At 52.3% G+C, this 23682-nt stretch overlaps 1 protein-coding gene across 2 annotated transcripts in view; it reads left to right on the top strand.

The window, feature by feature from the left end:
• Window positions 1-23682, top strand: part of TIE1 (tyrosine kinase with immunoglobulin like and EGF like domains 1) — a 49579-nt gene that overhangs the window by 13576 nt on the left and 12321 nt on the right. Inside the window, exons 3-13 of one of the 2 annotated variants that reach the window (XM_073358030.2) lie at window positions 1266-1376; window positions 7747-7902; window positions 8846-8977; window positions 12671-12811; window positions 13497-13625; window positions 14412-14557; window positions 15139-15283; window positions 17455-17613; window positions 18784-18921; window positions 19728-20018; window positions 22985-23275. In XM_073358030.2, coding sequence (XP_073214131.1) covers window positions 1266-1376; window positions 7747-7902; window positions 8846-8977; window positions 12671-12811; window positions 13497-13625; window positions 14412-14557; window positions 15139-15283; window positions 17455-17613; window positions 18784-18921; window positions 19728-20018; window positions 22985-23275 — 1839 coding nt within the window. The remainder of the gene's footprint in view (window positions 1-1265; window positions 1377-7746; window positions 7903-8845; window positions 8978-12670; window positions 12812-13496; window positions 13626-14411; window positions 14558-15138; window positions 15284-17454; window positions 17614-18783; window positions 18922-19727; window positions 20019-22984; window positions 23276-23682) is intronic. The other variant, XM_073358031.2, reaches the window with a different exon arrangement.

The raw sequence follows: 23682 nt of genomic DNA, 5'->3' as shown, positions 1-23682 counted from the left end.
GCTACAGCTCACTTCATCGGATGCATCCCGTGGAAAAAAGTAAGCAGAATATATATTATAGCACATGAAAGATAGGAGTTGCCTTACCAAGTGGCGGGGTCAGTGCTAATGAGCCAATTCAATTAAGGTGGAAGTGGCCTATTCTCAGCTGTTGACAAGAAGGGGTGGATACCAAGGGAGGGAAAACTACTTTTGTAGTGCTAAGGACACCAGTGCAGTCAAGGCGGCCCGTTTCCAACAGTTGGCAAGAAGGTGTGAGTATCAGCAGAGGGAAAATCAGCAGAGCAGGTACAGCTTGTCTGTTAATGTTCGTTCCCGAGTGACCTTCCTGTCTTGCTGCCCCCTTCTGCATGGGTTGCGTCTAGCCTTGTACTGGTTAGTATGAGAGGGCAATTCCCCCTCCTTTGTGCTAGGCTTGTGGACACTGGAGAATCCAGACAGACAGAGGCTCTGTGTCTGTGTGTCCTCCTGCCATGCCTCCTGCTCCCCTCCTTGCCTTGCACCTCCTGCCACATGGCGGGCTGGACCTAGAAGGGCTCGGAGAGGGCAGAGACCATCACTGACTGTGTTTGATCCCTTTCTCTCTCATGCATGGGCCTCTCTGGGGTTCTCTGCTCTTCCGGCAGTCCGGCCACACGGGCATTGCTCGCTCATAGAGATACCGGGGTCCAGACTTCCTGTGCCCATGGGTGGAAACGTTGACTAGAGGCCCAAGCAGGAGCAGTGCAGCTCCCTCCTCAGCCCCCACAAGGAGCCCACAGCCTGTGATACTGCCAGGGACAGAGGTGACTCCTGGCCACTCTGCAGAAATCCTATCTAGGAGGTAACTTCATTGTACTTTGGATTTCAGAATGGCCTGGAGCACAGCAAGGGGGGCTGGAACAATGTGTATAGAGAGCAGTTGAACCAAACAGTAAACCCTGGATATGATGGAAACCACTTCAATCCGGGGCATGCGGCAGCGCCCCTCATACCCATAGTTCCAGCACCTATGAAGTACAGGGTGTGAGGAGCTCCCATCTCTACATCCCAGTGCCCAGGATATCAGAGTGCTGCTTGGCCTGGATCTGCCCTGCTCTCAGTGATATCAGCAATGAGACTGTGCCATAGAAGGACATGTTAACTTTTTCCTTTTTTTGGTCCTAATGATGTCCCGGGGGTTGGCAGTTCCTCCATAGCAGCTGTCCCCTCTTGGGAAAGAGGAGTCATTGTGGACGCTCAAACGCCCTCCTAAGCTTTACCCTTGTTTCTCTGTTTCTCTGTAGCCCACCTGGTCCCACTGAAAGTCACCCAGACTGTGAGCATTGCAGACTCGGCCACGTTCTCTGCCAAAGTCCTTCACAAGAAGAACACAGATGTCTTGTGGAAAAGAAATGGCAAGTGATCCAGTGAGCGGCTTCCCCTGGCTGGGGAAGGCAACCCTAGTGAGCAGTCCCCTCACACCCCAGCAGGAGACCCCAGGGAGCCATGCCCCCAAGAGATTAATAGCTAATAAAGGCAGAAGGGACCCCTGTGATCAGCAAGTCTGATCTCCCATATAACACAGGCCATGGAGCTTCCCTGAATTAATTCCAGCCTGAACCAGAGCAAACCTTTCAGAAAAAACTTCCAACCATGATTTAAAAATTGCCAGTGATGGAGAATCCACCACAGCTCTTGGTAAATTGTTCCAGTGGTTTGTTAAACATTTGTGGCTTATCACCAGTTTGAATTTGTCCAGCTTCAGCTTCCAGCCATTGGCTTGTGTTAGACCTTTGGCCGCTGGAGCTCTCCTACTATCAAATTTCTGTTCTGCATGCAGGTTCTTATTGACTATGATCAAGTCACCCCTTAACCTTCTCTTTGATGAGCTAAGTAGATGGAGCTCCTTGAATCTACTACTATAAGGCATGTTTTTTAATCCTTTAATCATTCTCATGGCTCTTCTCTGAACCCTCCCAATTTATCAACATCCTTCTTGAATTGTGGACACCAGAACTGGGCACAGGATTCCAACAGCAGTTGTACCAGAACCAAATACAAAGGTTAAAATAACCTCTCTACTCCTACTCGAGATTCCCTTGTTTATGCATTAGCCCTCTTGCCTACAGCCTAACACTGGGAGCTCATGGTCAGCTGATTATCCACCACGACCCCCAAATCTTTTTCAGAGTCACTGCTTCCCAGGATAGAATCATAGAATATCAGGGTTGGAAGGGACCCCTGAAGGTCATCTAATCCAACCCCCTGCTCAAAGCAGGACCAATTCCCAGTTAAATCATCCCAGCCAGGGCTTTGTCAAGCCTGACCTTAAAAACCTCTAAGGAAGGAGATTCTACCACCTCCCTAGGTAACGCATTCCAGTGTTTCACCATCCTCTTAGTGAAAAAGTTTTTCCTAATATCCAATCTAAACCTCCCCCACTGCAACTTGAGACCATTACTCCTCGTTCTGTCATCTGCTACCATTGAGAACAGTCTAGAGCCATCCTCTTTGGAACCCCCTTTCAGGTAGTTGAAAGCAGCTATCAAATCCCCCCTCATTCTTCTCTTCTGCAGGCTAAACAAGCCCAGCTCCCTCAGCCTCTCCTCATAACTCATGTGTTCTAGACCCCTAATCATTTTTGTTGCCCTTTGCTGGACTCTCTCCAATTTATCCACATCCTTCTTGAAGTGTGGGGCCCAAAACTGGACACAGTACTCCAGATGAGGCCTCACCAATGTCGAATAGAGGGGAACGATCACGTCCCTCGATCTGCTCGCTATGCCCCTACTTATACATCCCAAAATGCCATTGGCCTTCTTGGCAACAAGGGCACACTGCTGACTCGTATCCAGCTTCTCGTCCACTGTCACCCCTAGGTCCTTTTCCGCAGAACTGCTGCCTAGCCATTCGGTCCCTAGTCTGTAGCGGTGCATTGGATTCTTCCATCCTAAGTGCAGGACCCTGCACTTATCCTTATTGAACCTCATCAGATTTCTTTTGGCCCAATCCTCCAATTTGTCTAGGTCCTTCTGTATCCTATCCCTCCCCTCCAGCGTATCTACCACTCCTCCCAGTTTCGTATCATCCGCAAATTTGCTGAGAGTGCAATCCACACCATCCTCCAGATCATTTATGAAGATATTGAACAAAACCGGCCCCAGGACCGACCCTTGGGGCACTCCACTTGATACCGGCTGCCAACTAGACATGGAGCCATTGATCACTACCCGTTGAGCCCGACAATCTAGCCAGCTTTCTACCCACCTTATAGTGCATTCATCCAGCCCATACTTCCTTAACTTGCTGACAAGAATACTGTGGGAGACCGTGTCAAAAGTTTTGCTAAAGTCAAGAAACAATACATCCACTGCTTTCTCTTCATCCACAGAACCAGTAATCTCATCATAAAAGGCGATTAGATTAGTCAGGCATGACCTTCCCTTGGTGAATCCATGCTGGCTGTTCCTGATCACTTTCCTCTCATGCAAGTGCATCAGGATTGATTCTTTGAGGACCTGCTCCATGATTTTTCCAGGGACTGAGGTGAGGCTGACTGGCCTGTAGTTCCCAGGATCCTCCTTCTTCCCTTTTTTAAAGATTGGCACTACATTAGCCTTTTTCCAGTCATCCGGGACTTCCCCGGTTCGCCACGAGTTTTCAAAGATAATGGCCAATGGCTCTGCAATCACAGCCGCCAATTTCTTCAGCACTCTCGGATGCAACTCGTCCGGCCCCATGGACTTGTGCACGTCCAGCTTTTCTAAATAGTCCCTAACCACCTCTTTCTCCACAGAGGGCTGGCCATCTATATCCCTAACCACCTCTTTCTCCACAGAGGGCTGGCCATCTATTCCCCATGTTGTGATGCCCAGCGCAGCAGTTTGGGAGCTGACCTTGTTAGTGAAAACAGAGGCAAAAAAAGCATTGAGTACATTAGCTTTTTCCACATCCTCTGTCACTAGGTTGCCTCCCTCATTCAGTAAGGGGCCCACACTTTCCTTGGCTTTCTTCTTGTTGCCAACATACCTAAAGAAACCCTTCTTGTTACTCTTGACATCTCTTGCTAGCTGCAGCTCCAGGTGCGATTTGGCCCTCCTGATATCATTCCTACATGCCCGAGCAATATTTTTATACTCTTCCCTGGTCATATGTCCAACCTTCCACTTCTTGTAAGCTTCTTGTAAGCTTCCCTCCGACAGCAGGAGACCCCAGTGATCCACCCCTTTTGCCAGGCTGGGGCAAGCAACCCTAGTGAAATAACCAGACTGTTGTGGCTACGTAGGGCCAGGGACCCCAGAGAGCTCTGGACCAGGTTCCAAGGTTCAAACACAGTCAGGGCACATGATCCCAATGAGACTATCACCCGCAAACCCCTCCACACAGGGTCAGAGTGAGGGCTCAGTGAGACCCTCCTCCACACATGACTGAACCCTACATTGCATGAGCCAAGGACAAGTGGCAAGTGAGTCTCCCCCTCACCTCCCACCCTGCTCCCGATGCAAATGAGACTGGGGCGGGTGCCCCTCCACCCCGCCTGCTCTAACTTGAAGGGGAAAGGAGTCCAGGAGAGCTGGCTGTATTTCAAGGAATCCCTGTTGAGGTTACAGGGACAAACCATCCCGATGAGTCGAAAGAATAGTAAATATGGCAGGCGACCAGCTTGGCTTAATGGTGAAATCCTAGCGGAATTTAAACATAAAAAAGAAGCTTACAAGAAGTGGAAGGTTGGACATATGACCAGGGAAGAGTATAAAAATATTGCTCGGGCATGTAGGAATGATATCAGGAGGGCCAAATCGCACCTGGAGCTGCAGCTAGCAAGAGATGTCAAGAGTAACAAGAAGGGTTTCTTCAGGTATGTTGGCAACAAGAAGAAAGCCAAGGAAAGTGTGGGCCCCTTACTGAATGAGGGAGGCAACCTAGTGACAGAGGATGTGGAAAAAGCTAATGTACTCAATGCTTTTTTTGCCTCTGTTTTCACTAACAAGGTCAGCTCCCAGACTGCTGCGCTGGGCATCACAAAATGGGGAATAGATGGCCAGCCCTCTGTGGAGATAGAGGTGGTTAGGGACTATTTAGAGAAGCTGGACGTGCACAAGTCCATGGGGCCGGACGAGTTGCATCCGAGAGTGCTGAAGAAATTGGCGGCTGTGATTGCAGAGCCATTGGCCATTGTCTTTGAAAACTCGTGGCGAACCGGGGAAGTCCCGGATGACTGGAAAAAGGCTAATGTAGTGCCAATCTTTAAAAAAAGGGAAGAAGGAAGATCCTGGGAACTACAGGCCAGTCAGCCTCACCTCAGTCCCTGGAAAAATCATGGAGCAGGTCCTCAAAGAATCAATCCTGAAGCACTTGCATGAGAGGAAAGTGATCAGGAACAGCCAGCATGGATTCACCAAGGGAAGGTCATGCCTGACTAATCTAATCGCCTTTTATGATGAGATTACTGGTTCTGTGGATGAAGGGAAAGCAGTGGATGTATTGTTTCTTGACTTTAGCAAAGCTTTTGACACGGTCTCCCATAGTATTCTTGTCAGCAAGTTAAGGAAGTATGGGCTGGATGAATGCACTATAAGGTGGGTAGAAAGCTGGCTAGATTGTCGGGCTCAACGGGTAGTGATCAATGGCTCCATGTCTAGTTGGCAGCCGGTATCAAGTGGAGTGCCCCAAGGGTCGGTCCTGGGGCCGGTTTTATTCAATATCTTCATAAATGATCTGGAGGATGGTGTGCATTGCACTCTCAGCAAATTTGCAGATGATACTAAACTGGGAGGAGTGGTAGATACGCTGGAGGGGAGGGATAGGATACAGAAGGACCTAGACAAATTGGAGGATTGGGCCAAAAGAAATCTGATGAGGTTCAATAAGGATAAGTGCAGGGTCCTGAACTTAGGATGGAAGAACCCAATGCACAGCTACAGACTAGGGACCGAATGGCTAGGCAGCAGTTCTGCGGAAAAGGACCTAGGGGTGACAGTGGACGAGAAGCTGGATACGAGTCAGCAGTGTGCCCTTGTTGCCAAGAAGGCCAATGGCATTTTGGGATGTATAAGTAGGGGCATAGCGAGCAGATCGAGGGACGTGATCGTTCCCCTCTATTCGACATTGGTGAGGCCTCATCTGGAGTACTGTGTCCAGTTTTGGGCCCCACACTTCAAGAAGGATGTGGATAAATTGGAGAGAGTCCAGCGAAGGGCAACAAAAATGATTAGGGGTCTAGAACACATGAGTTATGAGGAGAGGCTGAGGGAGCTGGGCTTGTTTAGCCTGCAGAAGAGAAGAATGAGGGGGGATTTGATAGCTGCTTTCAACTACCTGAAAGGGGGTTCCAAAGAGGATGGCTCTAGACTGTTCTCAATGGTAGCAGATGACAGAACGAGGAGTAATGGTCTCAAGTTGCAGTGGGGGAGGTTTAGATTGGATATTAGGAAAAACTTTTTCACTAGGAGGGTGGTGAAACACTGGAATGCGTTACCTAGGGAGGTGGTAGAATCTCCTTCCTTAGAGGTTTTTAAGGTCAGGCTTGACAAAGCCCTGGCTGGGATGATTTAACTGGGAATTGGTCCTGCTTTGAGCAGGGGGTTGGACTAGATGACCTTCTGGGGTCCCTTCCAACCCTGATATTCTATGATTCTATGAAGTACTCAAGGCAGTCGCATTGAGCAGGATGAGCCTTGGCAGTTTCTGGTCCAGACTGTGCCATAGGCTCCAGGGACTCGCTCTGCAGTGTCTCTAGAACCCTCCTTCTCCTAGGTAGGTTTACACCGCAATGCCTGCCAGCGTGGGGAAACAGACGTGCTAGCTCTGCTTACGATAGCGCCCTAAAACTAGTGTAGCTGCGCCGGAGTGGCCTGGCTGGCAGCTCAGGCTGGCTGCCTGAGCACAAACCCACCCAGCCCCCTGGGCTACATATGTGGGCAGCTAGCCTGAGCCCTGGCCTCTGCTAGTCCTGGCTACACTGCAGTATGATAGTGTGAACAGAGCTAGTTTGTGTCTGTCTATCCGTGCTGGAGAGCATGCACCCTGCTGCCGTGCAGCTGGACCCTGAGAGACACTGCCTCCACCGGATGCGGTCCCTGCAGACAGCGCTGCTGTAGGGGTCAGACCTACTCTGGAGGGAGCACCTCACTAACCAGGGAGAGGAGGAGTCAGGCTGCACATTTGTCTGACTTCTGCCTTTTCTGGGATCCCTATCCCTATCCCCCACAGACGGCCATGGGACTGGCTGCCAGGGATTAGCTCATGCCCTTGCGCTCACTGTGCTGGCCTGGCCTTGCAGGGACAGTCCAGGAGAGACCTGACGGTCACCCACATCCTCGAGATGTGTCTGGGTCATCAAGCTGAAGAGGGCAGAGTCCCTTGGTGCTGCCCAGCTGCAGATGGTTGGCTCTCCCTAGAGCAGTGGTTCTTAACCTGGGGTGCATGCATCCACTGGGGGTGCAAGAGATGCCAGATTTTTTTAGAAGGTAAATCATCAAAAACACAAATTAAGCACAAATTAAGTACAACTACTTCGTTTCATCAAACCTATGTATTTATTAACATTACACATTTTTTAACAATTACTGTAATATACAAACAGGTTTAAAGAACTGACCTACTTCAGTGATTTTTGATAAGGGGTGCGAGAACATATTTTGAGAACCAAAGAGGTGCAGGCTGCAGTAAAGGTTAAGAACCGTTGCCCTACAGGGACAAACGGGGACAGGGTTTTATTCAGGCCAGCTCCACTGTTGGGTAACTTCAGGACCTGATGCCATTTGCCCTCTTTCCTTAATTCAGGTACCTACTACCAGACAACGGACCGGGGTGAAGTAAATGGGACACTGTTCACCTTAACCCTACCGGATGTGGGTCTGAGTGAGAATGGGGTGTACAGTGCCACATTCATTGGGGACAGTCCCCTGACAAGTGCCTTCTACAGGCTGATTGTGAGAGGTAAGATTGCTGTGGGACCTCAGGGCTGGGTCTGGAGCCTGGCTGGGGTAGGGATCAGGGCAGGAATGCCATGTGGGGCCAGAGCCTAGGCTCCAGACATACAACAGAACCACTGGAGAAGGGGCTGGTGGGTGTGAGGGCTCAGTCTAGGCTGGGACCTGGCCCAAGAGAAACGGAGGCCTTGGATTTGGGGTCAGACAAGCAGAGATGGGCCCTGGTCTGGCTTTGTCTGAGCTCAGCTGTGCGTCGCGTTTGCCGGCCTCTGGCTCTGGGGCTAGCTAGGGTCTGTGCAGGATGCTGCTCTAAGCTAAGCTGTGTTGGGCCCAGTGAGGCTCCTCTGGCAGCCAGAAATGGCTGCGATACAACAGTGCTCTTGCCGTGCTCTTCCCCAGCCCTGCTCCCACAGGGAGGCACGTGCAGAGGTCAGGACTGGCGGTGAGGAGGGCCTGGAGGGCAGCTCACCTGTGTGGATGGAAAGCAAAGGTGGAATCTAAGAAATGTTCTGGAGAGGGAAGCAGCACTGGGAATGCATGGGTGCAAGGGAGGGCGGAATTGAAGGTGACGCCAGGTTCCACGCCTGAGTGACACAAAGGGTGGTGCCAGAGAACAGGGAGCAGTGGGGTTTGGTGGGAGAGAGCAGTGGCTCAGCTTTGCCCTTTGGGGTGCCAGTGAGGCATTCATGCAGAGCCATGTTAACTGGGAGGGGCTGAACATGTGTGTGCCACGGAGCTGAGGTTTGTGTGCTCGGGAGACGGGCCCCTCTGGCATTTCCTGCTGTCAGAATGCTGGGTCCTGTTGCCCTGGCCCTGCACTCGCATTCCCAGAGGTTAGGATTCTGTCGGGCTGTGGTTCATTTTTCAGCTGCAGACTGAGCATGCAGCCGGTGCTCCCACAGTTTCATGTGGTGTGGCCCTGCCCCAAACCCCCTCTGCTTTCTCCCCAGGGTGTGCAGCGAAGAAGTGGGGCCCCTCTTGTGAGAAGGACTGTCCTGACTGCCTGAATGGAGGCATCTGCCACGACGGTGTTGGGGAGTGTATCTGCCCTCCAGGTTTCATGGGCACTCGCTGTGAGAAAGGTATGGACTCCACACACCTAGCCCCTGTGGGAGGAGTGCATTCTGGAGCAGGAGTAAGCAGTCGTGGGGCATAGGTACCTCCAAACTCCACAGGCCAAGGGAATAAACACCTCACTCCCTACACTGACCCTGACAGAACAAGGAGCAATGGTCTCAAGTTGCAGTGGGGGCGGTCTAGGTTGGATATTAGGAAAAACTTTTTCACAAGGAGGGTGGTGAAACACTGGAATGGGTTACCTAGGGAGGTCGTGGAATCTCCTTCCTTAGAGGTTTTTAAGGACAAAGCCCTGGCTGGGATGATTTAGTTGGGGTTGGTCCTGCTTTGAGCCAGGGCTTGGACTAGATGACCTCCTGAGGTCCCTTCCAATCCTGATATTCTATGATTTTATGATTCCCTGTCTCTGCATTTTCCATCTGCAGTAGGCACAGAGCCTTCCTCTCCCCTTTCTCTGCCATTTGGCAGGGACAGTGATGCAGGGCTGGAGCTGACCTCAGTCTGACACGGGGATGGAATCAAGGAGGTCTGTGGCTCAGCCTGCTCTAGACAATAGGGGCTGTTTGTAGTTTTTGGGAGTTTGACTGTTTTGTCAAATGTCTGTTGTTTGTGAGTCTCCTGGGCCTGCGTGGGAGGCTGGGCCCCTCTAGCAGGATGGGGGCAGGCGCTGCTCCCCATTTCTTCCAGAGAGGCAGGGAACTGCCTTACCTGCCCCTGAGAGTGGCACTCAGTTAAGGGCTGTGAAGCCTTCAGGGATCTGAGAGAACCTTCTCCTGCAAGAGGCTCTGCTACTGCTGGGTGTGGGAGGCAGCGTGTCATCTCGACTCCCTCTGTGCTGAAGTTGGGGCTTAGATCCTGGGACAGAGGGACCATCCTTTTGTAAAGGTGCCTTTAAAGATTCCTCCCACTGAGGGTCTGGGTTCATAGACTTTATGGCCAGAAGGGACCATTAAATCAGCTAGTTTTATCTCCAGTCTATCACAGGCCAGACAATTTCACTCAGTTCCCCGTGTTTTGAACCCAGTAACTTTTGTCTGGTAAAGCAGCTCTTCCAGAAAGGCAGCCGGGCTGGATCTGAAGTCAGCAGGAGATGGAAATCGACCACTTCCCTTGGGAGCTGGTTCCAGTGGTAAATCACCTTGATGGCTAATTTTTGGCCTTATTTCTAATTTGAATTTCTCTGGTTTCAACTTCCTGGTTGTTGTTCTGTCTTTCTCTGCTGAATAAGAGAGCCCTGAAGTACCTGGTATTTTCTTCTCCTGAACAGACTTACATACTGTAATCAAGTCTTCTTTCTGGTAAACTAAACAGACTGAACCCTTTAAGTCTCAATGGTAAGGCATATTCTCCCTCAATTCATATTTGTGGCTCTTCTCTGCCCCCTCTTCAATGTTTCACTATCCTTTTAAAAATGTGGATGTCAGAACTGGATGCAGTATTCCAGTAGCTGTCTCACCAATGACAGAGGTAAAATCCTCACCCTGCTCTCTATATCCCAGAATCACAGTAGCCCTATTTGTATCCCACTGGGAGCTCATGGCGAGGTGTGTGACAGAGTGCTGAGACCTGACAGGTGGGTCAGCACTCTGATGACTGTAACCTCAATTAGTTTCCCCAAAGACAGCTGACTGAACAATGAGCTAATCAGAAGGAGGGGATGGAGAAGTAAGGAACTAATTAGGCCTCAGCTGGCTAACCTGATAAAAGCCAGGAAGGAAGTATTACAAGGGGGGACTGTAGTGGCTGAGCTGAGTGTGGCCTGGCCTGAAAGGGCTCCCTAAAGAGGGAGATCTCTTTACCAGCTAGGTCCTAGTAAAGAGAGGCAGAAAGATGTAGGATTGAATACTGTGATGTTGCACTGTAATGATGTGAGTGGAAGGGTTTAGAATAAAATACAGTCTGAACACTGAGGGTATGTCTACGCTGCAATTAAAACCCACAGCTGGCCCGTGTCAGCTGACTCAGGCTTGCAGAGCTTGTTTAACTGTGGTGTAGACGTTTGGGCTTGGGCTGGAGCCCGGGCTCTGGGACTCCACGAAGAGGGAGGGTCACAATGCTCAGGCTCCATTCCATGGTGCACCCAGAATATAGTGATCTCATCGTCTCTTCGCCTTGCAGGTGCACAATCACCATAAACCCATGGGGGAGGGGGCGGATCACTCCAAGCTTCAGCTGTTTAGTATTTGCCAGATGGGGTCCTCCAGCCGTGGCTTGTATTACACATCGCAGCACCAAGGGTCTGAAGTTGTGCTGAAGAGAGGATGGGGACCCAGAAAGCATCTTCCACTCACACTGGGGAAGGGGATCCTTGCGACCTTTCTCCATTCCCTCATTTCCCCAGCATGCTGAGGAAGATTCCACAGGATGGAGCCAGAGTGACTGAACGTGAGCTCCCATTGCAATGCAGTAGCTAAGATGGTGGATGTATCCATGAATGTATTAACAAGAGACTGTCAAGTAGGGAGGTGATTTTTCCTCTGTATACAGCATTAGTGAGGCTGTTACTGGATACTGTGTCCAGTTCTGGTGCCCACACTGCTAAAAGGATGTTGATAAACTGGAGAAGGTTCAGAGAAGAGCCATGAAAATGACTGAAGGATCAGAAAATATACCATACAGTGAGAGAAGCAAGGAGCTCAATCTATTAATTTAACAAAGAGAAGGGCATGACTTGATCAATCAATAAATACCTACACAAGGCAGAGAAATTGGATAATGGGGGCTCATCAGTATAGCTAACAAAGGTATAACAAGATCCATTGGCTAGAACTTAAAGCTGGACAGGTTTAGACTGGAAACCAGGTGCAAATTTTTAACAGTGAGAACAACTTACAAGGGTTTTGGTGGATTCTCCATTGCTCCAAATTTTTAATCAAGATGGGATGTCTTCCTGAGCATTATCCTCTAGTTTGAACAGGAATTGATTCAGGGCAGGTCTCTGACCTATGCTGTGCAGGAGGTCAGACGAGATAATCACAATGGTCCCTTCTAGCCCTATACTCTGTGACTCTAGTCCTGCTGGCCTGGGCACAGCAGACTAGGTTCTCATAGTATCTGGCCCTACCCAAAGATCATCTGTTCACTGTCCCCTGAGTTGAGATCTCTTGTGCCAGCAAGATGGCAGAAATCCTCAGCTCTGACTTATGCTGCTCCACCTTGGAGTTTTATGCTGCAAAATGGAACTGGGGTGGAAAGATTGCTCTGTGCAGTAGCTGGGGCTGTTTCTTGCCTGGGTCCATTTAGCTTAGACTTGTCTTTGATGCTGTCAAAACTGCCCCTGGCTGTGGCTAAGATCTCCTTAGCAGTTATGTCTGCCTATCCTGTCCCTGTGAGTGGTGTTTCTCCATCTCCTGCTAATACATATTTTGCTCTTACTGCTTATACCATTGTATTTTACACGGGATTGAGGCTGGATTCCCCCACCAGTAATGGCCGGCATCTCTGCTCTGCCTTGTGGATTTCAACAGACTTTTGTTTTCACCCGTGTTCTGGCATGGGGCCTCCCCAATTCCCTGTTGATTTTGGTAAGTTCATCAGCTGTTAGTGCATCTCTGTGCTGGCTGCATAACTTGTCCTGGCCATGGTGGGTGGCAGTGCTGGGTTCAATGGGGCAGGGCAGGCCATGTGGAAATGGAAAGCAGTGAATGGACCGGTGCTGGCTGCAGCAGAGTAATGAGGAGAATTGTCTTGTTCTGAAGCCTGTAGGGAAGGGAGGTTTGGCCGTAACTGCCAGGAACACTGCAGCAGTGACCAGGGCTGCAAGGGGCTGAGCTTCTGCCTGCCAGATCCGTACGGCTGCTCCTGCGCTTCCGGGTGGAGTGGGTCACAGTGCAGCACGGGTACAGTAGCTTTGCCTGCCTTCCTTCCTCTCCCCTCCCCGACAGAGGTGCCACCCTCAGACTGGGTCCCTCCGCAGCAGAGTTGGCCTGACCTTTCTGTTTCAAAAAGGAGAAACCCCTGGAGCCAAGGCAGCCCCCATCCATACATTTGGCATTTTTGGTTTGCTGTGATTTTTGTCTCTTGCGGGGTCCCCTGCTGTCTGTGCAGCATTCCGGATATAATAGTGCTCCCTCAAGGACGCTGAGTTCAGCTTATGTCTCCAGTTTTGCAGCCCCCTGACAAAGCACTCACAGCATCCCCAACCCATCAGCCACGCAAACTTCCACAGCTCAGATGGCAGCAGAAAGAAGCAAACAAATCTTCTCTGCTGCTTCCCCGTCTCCTCTCATACCCCCTGTCCCTGGCCAGCCCCACAATGGATCCCTGGGGACACAGCTGGGCTGGAAGAGAATGGGGCAGAGAATGCCTACAGTAGAAAGCTCTGAGCACACATCACCACTTGGACTGCAGGGCATGTGAGGACTGGCTCCCTGGGCCACTGACACCTAGCTCTGACACAGTATTAGTGCCTTGGGGGCTCTGAGTCTACGGTTGCTTCTCGTGCTCTTCCTTGCACCGGCCTCAAGCCAAAATCCTGAACCGCTGCCAGGTGTTGACCAGTGAACTCTTGGCTCTTCCCTCCAGCCTGCCCTCTTGGACACTACGGCGCAGACTGTGCCCTGGATTGTCACTGCCAAAATGGAGGTACCTGCAACCGCTTCAGTGGCTGCGTTTGCCCATCAGGGTGGCATGGGGAGCGCTGCGAGAAATCAGGTAGAGCTGCCCTCAATGCAATACCTATGATCTGCCTGGGGGTCCGGCATTGCCAGGCAGGAGCCTGCTGTGTTCTCTGCCGCTGGTGTTCACCCAGCCCCAGCCCAGCAGTGTCGGAGCACTGCCCACTTACTGACCCTTGTAACGCTGGGGGTGCTCGAAACCTCAGGAACTGCTCCCTGCCCAATGCCACAAAGGGCTGCTTAGAGACAGGCTAATGAAGCCCCTCCCTGGCTGGCAGTGCCAGGGCAGTGCCTTCGGCTGGAAAGCCACCGAAGTGCAGCTGGGTGGGACCCTGGCCCTGGGTGGGAGAGCAGAGCGCTGCAGCACCGCGAGCAGGCCCATCAGATGCCAGCGCTTGGGCAGGCCAGCTCCGTCGGGGGACATCGCTGCCCAGCCGAGGTGCTCAGAGCATGGCCCATGGGCACTGGCTTGGGGTGTGGAGAGTTGCCTGGGCACAAGATGCTGGCTCCTCCTGCCCGCCAGAGCGGGAAGAGACCTGGGAGAGGAGCAGTGAAACAGTGTCAGCGGAGAAGGGGGGCAGATCCACCAGCCATCCTTGCTGGGACTTTCCCCTAGAGCCCAGGGAAGTCACTTCTTCAGGGCATCTAAAACTGGGGGTCCTCTGCGGAGCTGCCTTGAGGACCTCAATGCAAAACCCTTGGTTTGGGCAGAGCACTGGGCCTCCCAGATGCCCTGCAGCAGCCTCTGGCTCAGGGGCAGGGAGAGTGGTGAGCTCAGGGGGACTGGGGCTTGTGTGCTAAGCACTGCTATTTGCTGTCCCAGATCGGATTCCCCAGATCATCAACTTGGACACAGAGCTGGAGTTTAACCTGGGTTCCCAGCCTGTGATCAGCTGTATGGCCACGGGCAACCCACCTCCAGTGCGAGACAGCATTGAGCTGCGCAAGGCTGATGGGACAGTGCTCACGGTACCTGCCCCCCCTCCTCCTGCCCCATCAGGGCTCCTTGTGCCCCCACATCCTCCCAGGACTCCCTGTGCTGCCGCCTCTCTCTCTGGTCCCACCCCGCCGGGGCTCCCTGTGCCCCCCCTGGTCCCACCCCGCCGGGGCTCCCTGTGCTTCCCCACCCCACCAGGGCTCCCTGTGCCCCCCTGGTCCCACCCCGCCGGGGCTCCCTGTGCTTCCCCACCCCAGTCCCATTCCGCCGGTGCTGCTTGTGGCCCCCACCCTTCCCAAGAGAGGCTCTCTGTGCCTTCCCTCCCCCTGCTCTCTGTGCAACCCTCTACCCTGCCAGGGCTCTGTGTGTCTAGGTCCAGCTGCCCTCAGGTACCTCAGGCTCCAAGCTGGTATTTGCCCCAAATCCCTAGGCCCGTGTAGCCCCATCTACTGCGCCATGGCTGCAGACCTGAACGTGAGCCTGCTCGGGCCTGGAACCTGAGCAGCATCCCTCTGCCCCACCCCAGCCATCTCTGTTCTACCCATCTGACTGCAGCTGTGCCTGGTGCCTGTGGCCCTAGGATGGGTAACTACAGCTTCTCTCTCCCACCCAGTCGATTAAAGCCATCATGGAAACAGACAAAACCACCTCTGAGTTCCTGGTGCCAGTGCTCACCGAGGTGGACACTGGCCTCTGGGAGTGCAGAGTTTCCACCAGCGGGGGACAGGACAGCAGGAGAGTCAAGGTCAATGTCAAAGGTGAGCGGAGCAGGGGAGGGAACAGTTGGGATGTTTGAGAGTGTAACCCTTCTGGCAATGCGAGTTGGCAGCAACAAGGGCCAGGTTCAATATCTAGGGGTTCCTTTTCAACAATACAATGCAAACCAGCTCAAGTCCCCACCCAGTGACCTGGGACAATTACACACCACCCCCTGGGCGCCTCTAAGAGGCCATACTTCCCCTCTCACAAGCACAGAGTCTGAGTGCAGCAAAAAATTTTAATAAAAAAAGAGGAGTAACTCAGCATTAATTTGGGAAAACACCACAACTAGGTTCATAAACATAAACCCTGAGCAAAAGACCCACCCCCAAGTAAGTCGGGCAGTGTCCTTTTCTGCTCAGGGTCTTAAGTCCAGCAACCAAAAAGTCCCTTTAACGTGCCCATCCCTTCTCTGCACCCCACTCACAGTTGCAGTCCTTGGTCAGTGCAGCCCCAGAGTCCAGAGGTTCATCTCCAGAATTCACCTCCCACCCTGGGTGGAAGCGGGGAGTAAGGAGGCACCTTACATGCTCCGCTGCTCAAGCACTCGCTTACCGGCTGCACCTCTCTGCAGGGCTCTGATCTGGCCGCTTCTCTCCGCCAGCCACCTTGCTGACCGCACCTCTCCACCAGGTGCCCAGCTGGCCACTTGCCACCTTGCTGGCCACACTGTCTACTAGCTGCTCACCAAGATGTCTTCTGGGCCCACCACTTAACACAGCTCTCAGTGATTTCAGCTCTTAATGCGGGGGGGTCCTCACTGCTGGTGCACACTGGGTAGTCTCTTGTACCATAAACACTGTCCCAAAGTAGATCTAATACTTAGATCTAGTAATCAATTATTTTAGCTCTGTAGCATATAACAAGACTCTTAATTGAGTCCAAATTAGTTCTTTTATTATACAGTAAAGACAGAAAGGTTTAAATTGTGTTTCAGACTCTTAAACAGACCTACATAATACAAATACCTATCCACAACCTTCCTCTACTCTTTGGGTTTTAGAACCCATGTCTCCTGCCTAGTGAGTGCTTTTCAGTTGAGGGTGAGTCCCTCCATTGGGGTATGCCAGGTATAGTTCTGCTGTCCTCAATTCACACAACAAGAATAACAACCCTTTATTACTCCTGCCCCAATAACAAGGAGAATGGGGATCCAGCATCAACCACAAGTGATCCTTCGGGCAAGCAATCCCATCATGCTGAGTGCCTAGGCAGGGTGGGTGTGTCCATGCAAATGAGATCACCTCCTGAAGTCTTTTTACACAGCTCACCACTAGATGTTAGGGAAGAGCTCATTCAGACTCCGCTTACAAGAGGAACTAGAGAGAGGTGGAGTCTCCACTGTCAAAGACGTCCATCTCCCCGCAGGCCAAGGCAGGCTCCCCAGGCCTGAGCTCAGCACGGGGGAGGTCCAGGGCTGCCCTCTGCTTCTGGGGAGCAATTGGCGTTGTCACAGTTATGGGACATAGTGTGCTTGTAGCTGGCCGACCCTCCAACTGGTCTTAGCTGTAGAATCTTTCCATCTCTTGCCCCTGGGTCCCCTCTAAGAACTCCAGCAACTCAGGCAATCTCACTGCTCCTGGCAGTTCAGTTCACTCCTATGGTCCCTTGTGAGTCCAGTTCCCTCTAGTCCCTGGTGATGTTCCCCAGGTCTCACCACTGGTTATAGTGGGGAGCTGCTTTCCAGGGCCCCTGGCCCATGTGAGGTGTCAGTCTGCCCCCAGACAAGGGCAGGTGGGAGGAAAGGACAGCCACTGTCCCGGCTGGGCTGCCCTGGCTGCTGGAGCTCTCCGGCAGTCCTTAGCACCTTCTCCTCCTGGGCAAGCCCCCCCACCACTCACAGCAGCACTGTTGCCTTTTTAAGCTCCCCTTCTCCAAGTGGAGCAGATTCTGCACGTGCCCCTAGCTGGCGCTGCCTGAGTGCAAGAACCCGGGTTAGCCTCTCCATCAGTGGGGTGAGGCATGTCCCATCACGGTACTGATGGCAGAGACTCTGGGATCATGAGGTTCCCCCTAGACTACCAAGGAAAGGGTTAGTATCAGACAAGCCTGGGCTAGGGCTGACCATCAGGTCAATGTGGCCAAGTGTCCATGTTAAACAATGCTTTGTTCCTTCTTCCTTCATGTTTGTGCTGGGTTTATTGATGTTGGTTCTGTTCTTTGCCTGCAGTCCCTCCAGTGCCACTGAGCCCCCCCCGGCTGCTAGCCAAGCAGAGTCGGCAGCTTGTGGTTTCCCCAGTGAATGGATTCTCTGGTGACGGCCCAGTCACCTCCATCAAACTGCTCTACAAGCCCAAGGACAACACCTCACCATGGTCATCCATTGTGGGTAAGGGAGTCAGCTCGCAAGGGACATTTGGGGCAGGATCAGAGTCACAGGGGCGACCGCTCTGCCTCTTGCCCCACTGCCTGCAGGACTGACCCCTCGTGTCTCTCTGCCACTTGATGCTTTCTTCCCTGTATTTGCTACTGCTCCGATATTGGTGTCATGCTCAAATTTGGCCACGATTGATTTTACAACAAGGAAACTCCTACCCTTGGGAGGCCTGAGCCAGCTGCTGCTGCTTCTGAGCTAGCAGGTCAGTAAAGCCAATGGAGACCCTCGCAGGCTGAGTGAAAACCAGCAGAACCCATTGCTGCATAGAGATTGACAGGTGATGCCAGATCATGACCGCAGCAGTGGCTCAGAACCCACTGACAACATGCCTGGCTGGACACAGGCCAAGAACCTGTGCTCCAGAAACTCCAACCCTAGCCAGAGAGGGATAGGGCAGGTGAGGGCTTCGTTTGGCCAGTTCTCCCCTCGCCATTTTCCTCAGCACTCCCGGGAGGTCCCCTCTACTGCCTCCAGCTCTAATCCCACTCTGCCTTGCCCTGGCTGCCACATTACAGGGAATCTCTTCAGGGGCCTTTAGGAGAAAGCAGAGTGCATGGCACTGCAAGGAGCATGTTTAATCTGTGCAAGGCCAAGAGTGCAGTCAGGGCTTTCCTGGGCACAGGATGGGGCATGGCTGCCTATGGGGGAGGCCTGGCAGCACCATGACCGGAATCAAATGTGCTGCTCTGTGAACAGCTTCTCGTTCCTAGGAATGGGGCTGGTGCTGACCCAGATTCTGTTCTGAGCTCCAGCCCTAAGACACTGGGCGTCGGGCACTCCAAGCACTAGCTTCGCCCAACAGTGCATTCTCGTAGCACCAGGTGAAATCCTAAGTCCCAGTGGGAATGGTCTAACTGGAGAAGCAAAAGGGGGCAAGCTGAGTAGCAGGCGGCGATAGACTAGGGCTGAGATGCTGGGATCCAGCAGGTCCATGTTGCATATTGCTAACAGCTGGGCCCAGGGAGCTTTTGGGAGGGAAGAGGCAGCGGGCCAGCAGGGGACATCCTGCTGCCAGTGCTCAGCCTGCGATGGGCTCCGGGAGGAACAGAAGCTGTGTCGCAGCACGGAACAAGGCTGCCGGTCATATGGCTTCAGTTTAACAGGATCCTCTGTAATCAACAGTTGACAACAGTGAAAACATCACACTCATGAACCTACGGCCAGTCACCGCCTACCTGGTCAAAGTGCAGCTGACTCGCCCTGGTGACAAAGGGGAAGGTGCCATAGGGCCGCAGGCAGTCATGGTGACAGAGTGTCAAGGTGAGTGCCTGGCAGGGACTGGGGACAGACAGGTTTCAGAGTAACAGCCGTGTTAGTCTGTATTCGCAAAAAGAAAAGGAGGACTTGTGGCACCTTAGAGACTAACCAATTTATTTGAGCATGAGCTTTCGTGAGCTACAGTATGCATAACAGTATGCATCCGATGAAGTGAGCTGTAGCTCACGAAAGCTTATGCTCAAATAAGTTGGTTAGTCGCTAAGGTGCCACAAGTACTCCTTTTCTTTTTGGGGACAGACAGGAAAGGAATCCCCCAAATAAAAATACTACAGAATGGGTATGCCTGGCCCTGCCCTGCCCAAGAGCCACCAGGACTAGAGCTGGGTGAATTCATCCATTGGTTATTGATCTATACTGCACCAGTGTCTAGAGCTTCCAATCAGGGATCAGGTCCTGTTGTCCTGGGCTCTGCACACGTGTGGTTTAATTCACAACAAGCCATTTGCTCCATGAATCTCACCTAATTCACCCTGCTCTGAGTCAACCCAATGAGGTTTAACCCTGTCCAGTCCAGTCCATCCTGACCCACTCCCCGTTTTCTTGGAATTTCTCTGATTTAATCAACTCTGTTCTAGCTGATCGGAGAGTCCGGGCCCGTGCTGAGTCCAGTCTGAATGTGTTGGGGAGTTCCCACCCCCTCAGGATCCAGCCTTGATACAAGCGTAGGGTTCTGCCAGGCCCTGGAGCCTACAGTGAATGTGGACTGGCCCACAGTGAATTTGCTGTCTGGTTTTCACAGGCGTTGGTTCAATAAAGATATTACCTCCCCCACCTTGTGTCTCTAACAGAACCCACAGCCAAGCCTGTGATCGAAGGCTGGTCAGTAGAGGGGAAGAACACGCTTCATGTTAATTGGAACTTACCAAATAACTACGAGCCAGCAAATGGTTTCGTTGTACGTCTCTTGGACTCAGCAAAAGTGCTTGTCCGGGAGATTAATATAACCTCCATGTTTGTGCACTCTGCCCGCATCCGTAACCTAGAGTTCAACAAGGAGTATGGCCTGGAAGTGTTCGTCTATCACTGCACCAGCCTGGGCCCTCCATCTGACCTCTACAAGGTCATGATCAACAGCAAAGGTAGGTAACCAACTGCCCCTCCTGCCCCTGCAGAACCAGCACTGTCAGGAGCAAAGGGAGGGAACTGTCTGTCATAGGGACATGGGGCCAGCTGCTCAGCTGGCGTAGATCAGCATAGTCCCATTGAATGGAGATACACTGGCTGGGGATCCGATCCATAGAATTTGCCACACAAGATCAGACTACTGGTCCATTGGGCTCTTCTACCTGCTTATTTCAGGGAAAATGGCCAATACCTGACGTCTCAGAAAGAGGCAAAAAAACCAGGATGCACCTGGCTCATGGTACAGTCGTGCATATGTAAATAGCTTAGCCTGACATGGGGAGGGGGAAATCTTTCCTGGCCTGGGTAGGGATCAGCTGGTATCTTGAAGCATGAGGCTTATTCTTTTGTCTTAGGTATGTCTGCACGTGAACCGCCCCAGAGGCACAGTTGAGCGCTCTGGTGCCAGGATAGGTAGTGCCTACAGGAGGGGCTCTCCCATCAGTGTAATAATCCACCTCCCTGAGAGGTGGTAGCTAGATTGACAGGGGTTAGGTTTCCATGTCCCTGAGAGATGTAGCTGTGCTGATTAAGTTCTCAGTGCAGACCAGCCCTTAGTATCTAGTTGCCAGTGTTATTAGGCATAAAACTATTATCCAGCACCTCTTTCAGTTCAGCTCCATATGTCACTCTGCCCCTGCAGCCATGACTCCCTAGGCCGATTGCCTGAGGAGGGAAACACTGTCTCCTTTTCTTTCTTCCACAATTGTTTGGCCCAGAGTGGCTTCCTGCTGCATAATCACCTGTTCCATGGCTACTGCCTGCCCTCTGTGTGTACAGCACTAGAACTGTAGGGCCACCATCCCAGATTGCTACTCTAATACAAATTCTGCATTGTGGCCGGGGGTTAGACTAGGTGACCCTTGTGGTCCCTTCTAATGCTATGGTTCTATGAAATAATAAATAACACAGGCCACGGAATTTCACCGGTGATTCCTGCATCAAGCCCAGTAATTTGTGGCTGAAATTGCTGTGGTTCCTTAGCCTTGTGTCATTTAATAGGACTAAAATTGTAGCACTGACCATCCCCAGTTTGATTCTTTGCAGACACAACAGCTCAATTCTTCCCTGGTGCCACTGCACCAACCTCCTTGGAGTTACACCAGAGGGGACCATCGTGATCATCTACTCTGTCCTGTGCCGTACAGGTCAGAGACCTGCCCCACAATAATTCCTAGAACAGAGCTTTTAGAAAAACATCCAATTTTGATTTTAAAATGGTCAGTTAATGAGAATCCATCACAACCCTTGGTAAATTGTTCTGAAGGTTAATTACTCTCACCAGTAAAAATGTACACTTTATTTCCAGTCTGAATTTGTCTAGCTTCAACTTCCAGCCATTGGACTGTGTTAGACCTTTCTCTGCGACATTGAAGAGCCCATTATTAAATATTTGTTCCCCATGTAGGCACTTTAAGTACCAAGCAGGACCGATGCAGTTTGTCTTTGGGGCACTGAATTTCCCTATTGTTTGGAGAAGGGACTTTTCTACAAGTCACCTCACTTAAAATAAACTGCAGTGAGTTGTCCCCAGGGCATGTGCAGATTTGGAGATACTGCTCCCACTTCAGCTAACTGTGCTTTGGAGAGGTTAATCTTCCTACTGTCAGGTAACAGTGCCCCCTAGAGGTGACAATCACCAAATTCTGCATGACTTTGGGATACTGTAATTAGACTGTGGAACTCACGGGCACTGGATCACACTGAGGCCCAGAATGTAGGAAGATTCAAAGAGGGGTTGGACATTTCTGTGGCTGTCAGTAATATGCACAGGTATTACAGTTAATGTGTAAAAGGGTTTTGGAAGGGAGATAGAACCCTGCTTTGGGCCTTAAATCAATCTCTGACCATTAAGGAGCAGGCTGAGACCTTCATGGAGGGCACACTACACGTGCCTGCTATGAGGTTTTTACACTGTCCTCTGAAGCTCCTGGGCTGGCTATGGTCAAGAGACAGGCGAGTAGGCTACACAGACCTCAGGCCCGACCCAGCCTGCTCATTCCTCTCTTTCTGTGGTGCTGAAGAAAGACGTTAAAACGTTAATTTAAAAAATGACCAGCCATTGATTAACTTGTGGGTCATGTCCCATACCACGGCTGGGTCAAAGGGAGGCAGTGGTCAGCGTCCACTAGACCCTGCCTACTCCTCTGTCCTATCTCTTCTAACTATTTAGCGTTGGTGCTGACTCAGGTTGGCAGCCATTGCTCACCTGAACGTGCTGCTCTCCCTGTCCGGCCAATGCCCCAGCACTCCAGTTCCTGTTGCCGGTTCTGCGCACTGCATCCCAATGCATCGGCTCAGTCCTGCACTGCAAGCTGGGAGTATCATTTAGTGCAGACGAAGAGCGGTAACTTGAAAGATGAGGCTGAGCCACGTCTACACTAGGCACGCATTACCAGAATAACTGCGCCTAGCCTGGGGCTTTCCCCAGCCCAACTCCATTGGTCAGGGATTGCACCTCTTCATGCCGCAGACCCGCATCACCCTATGTGTGCGGGCGTGTGTGCATTTAGAAACGTGCATTTCCCAGCCTCCTAGCCAGGCAGCCCTCAGGTTGCTCTGTCTCTAGCCTCAGCGGTCAAAGCAAACAGGAGTCAAGACGCCCACCGCACCGCCCCTCTTCCCCAGCCCCGGGGAACGGGGTGCGTGTCTCCGACCCCGCCCCTCTGCACCCCCCTGAATGGGGGGACCTGTCTGAAGGGTGATCCCACTGTTCTTACTTCTCTGTTTATTCTGCTGTGGCCCACTGACTGTCACCCCCTCCCACATGCACACATGTCCTTTCCATGGTCCCATGCCCTGCACAGCCCAGGGAGTCTCCTTTGCTGTGGCTGAGGCTGGGGGCTGGGCGCAGCCAGGCCCGGTGCCTCAAACCCTGGAGATGTTACCTGTGGTGCTGATTTCCCTCCTCTCCTTGTCCCAGGCCCCTCCTCCCCCAGGTCTCTCCACGCAGAGCCCCTTGCGGACACTACCGTCAAACTCACCTGGCAGGCCCCCGAGTATCCCAACGGGGGTGTCAGTAAGTACACTGTGGAGCTGCAGCAGCTGGGTGGGGCCAGTGAGCCTCAGTGGGTTGACACGGACAGCGGTGGGGAGACCACGAAGATCATCTGGGGGCTCAATGCCAGCACATGGTACCAGTTCCGTGTCCGAGCGAACTCCCATGTGCCTGGGGAGTGGAGTGAGCCTGTGAAGGCGGAGACCCTTGGCGACGGTAAGTGGGATATTTCAGAGACGCACCAGGAAAGAGCTGAACTGAGTGGGGCATGCAGTCTCCCTCCATCCCAGCTTCTCTGCTGACCTACATCTTGGATCCCCACCCCAGCTGGAGGCCTGGCACTTGTCTCCATTCCCCCCGCTCTCCCCCACAGAGCCATATTGCCAGGGCAGCCCCAGCCCGGCTGGCACCCCGCACACACAGGCCCCTTGAGAGGCCCCTTTGGAGTCTTGGCTCTGTGTCCAGCCCTGCAAAAAGCCTAGTTAGTGAGTGATGTGCCATGCCCCAAAGTGTCACCAGTGACCACCTCTCCGCTGGTGTGTGACCCGCTGAGCAGCTCAGGCACTGACCCCCCACATCAGCTGCGAGCCCACAGGAGAGCTGCTCCCAGCGGCACTGCTGTG

Source organism: Lepidochelys kempii, chromosome 8, assembly GCF_965140285.1.
Source record: "Lepidochelys kempii isolate rLepKem1 chromosome 8, rLepKem1.hap1, whole genome shotgun sequence".
NCBI classification, from domain to species: Eukaryota; Metazoa; Chordata; order Testudines; family Cheloniidae; genus Lepidochelys; species Lepidochelys kempii.
The sequence above is the reverse complement of the archived record's forward strand: the minus strand, read 5'-3'. Positions and strand labels throughout refer to the sequence as shown.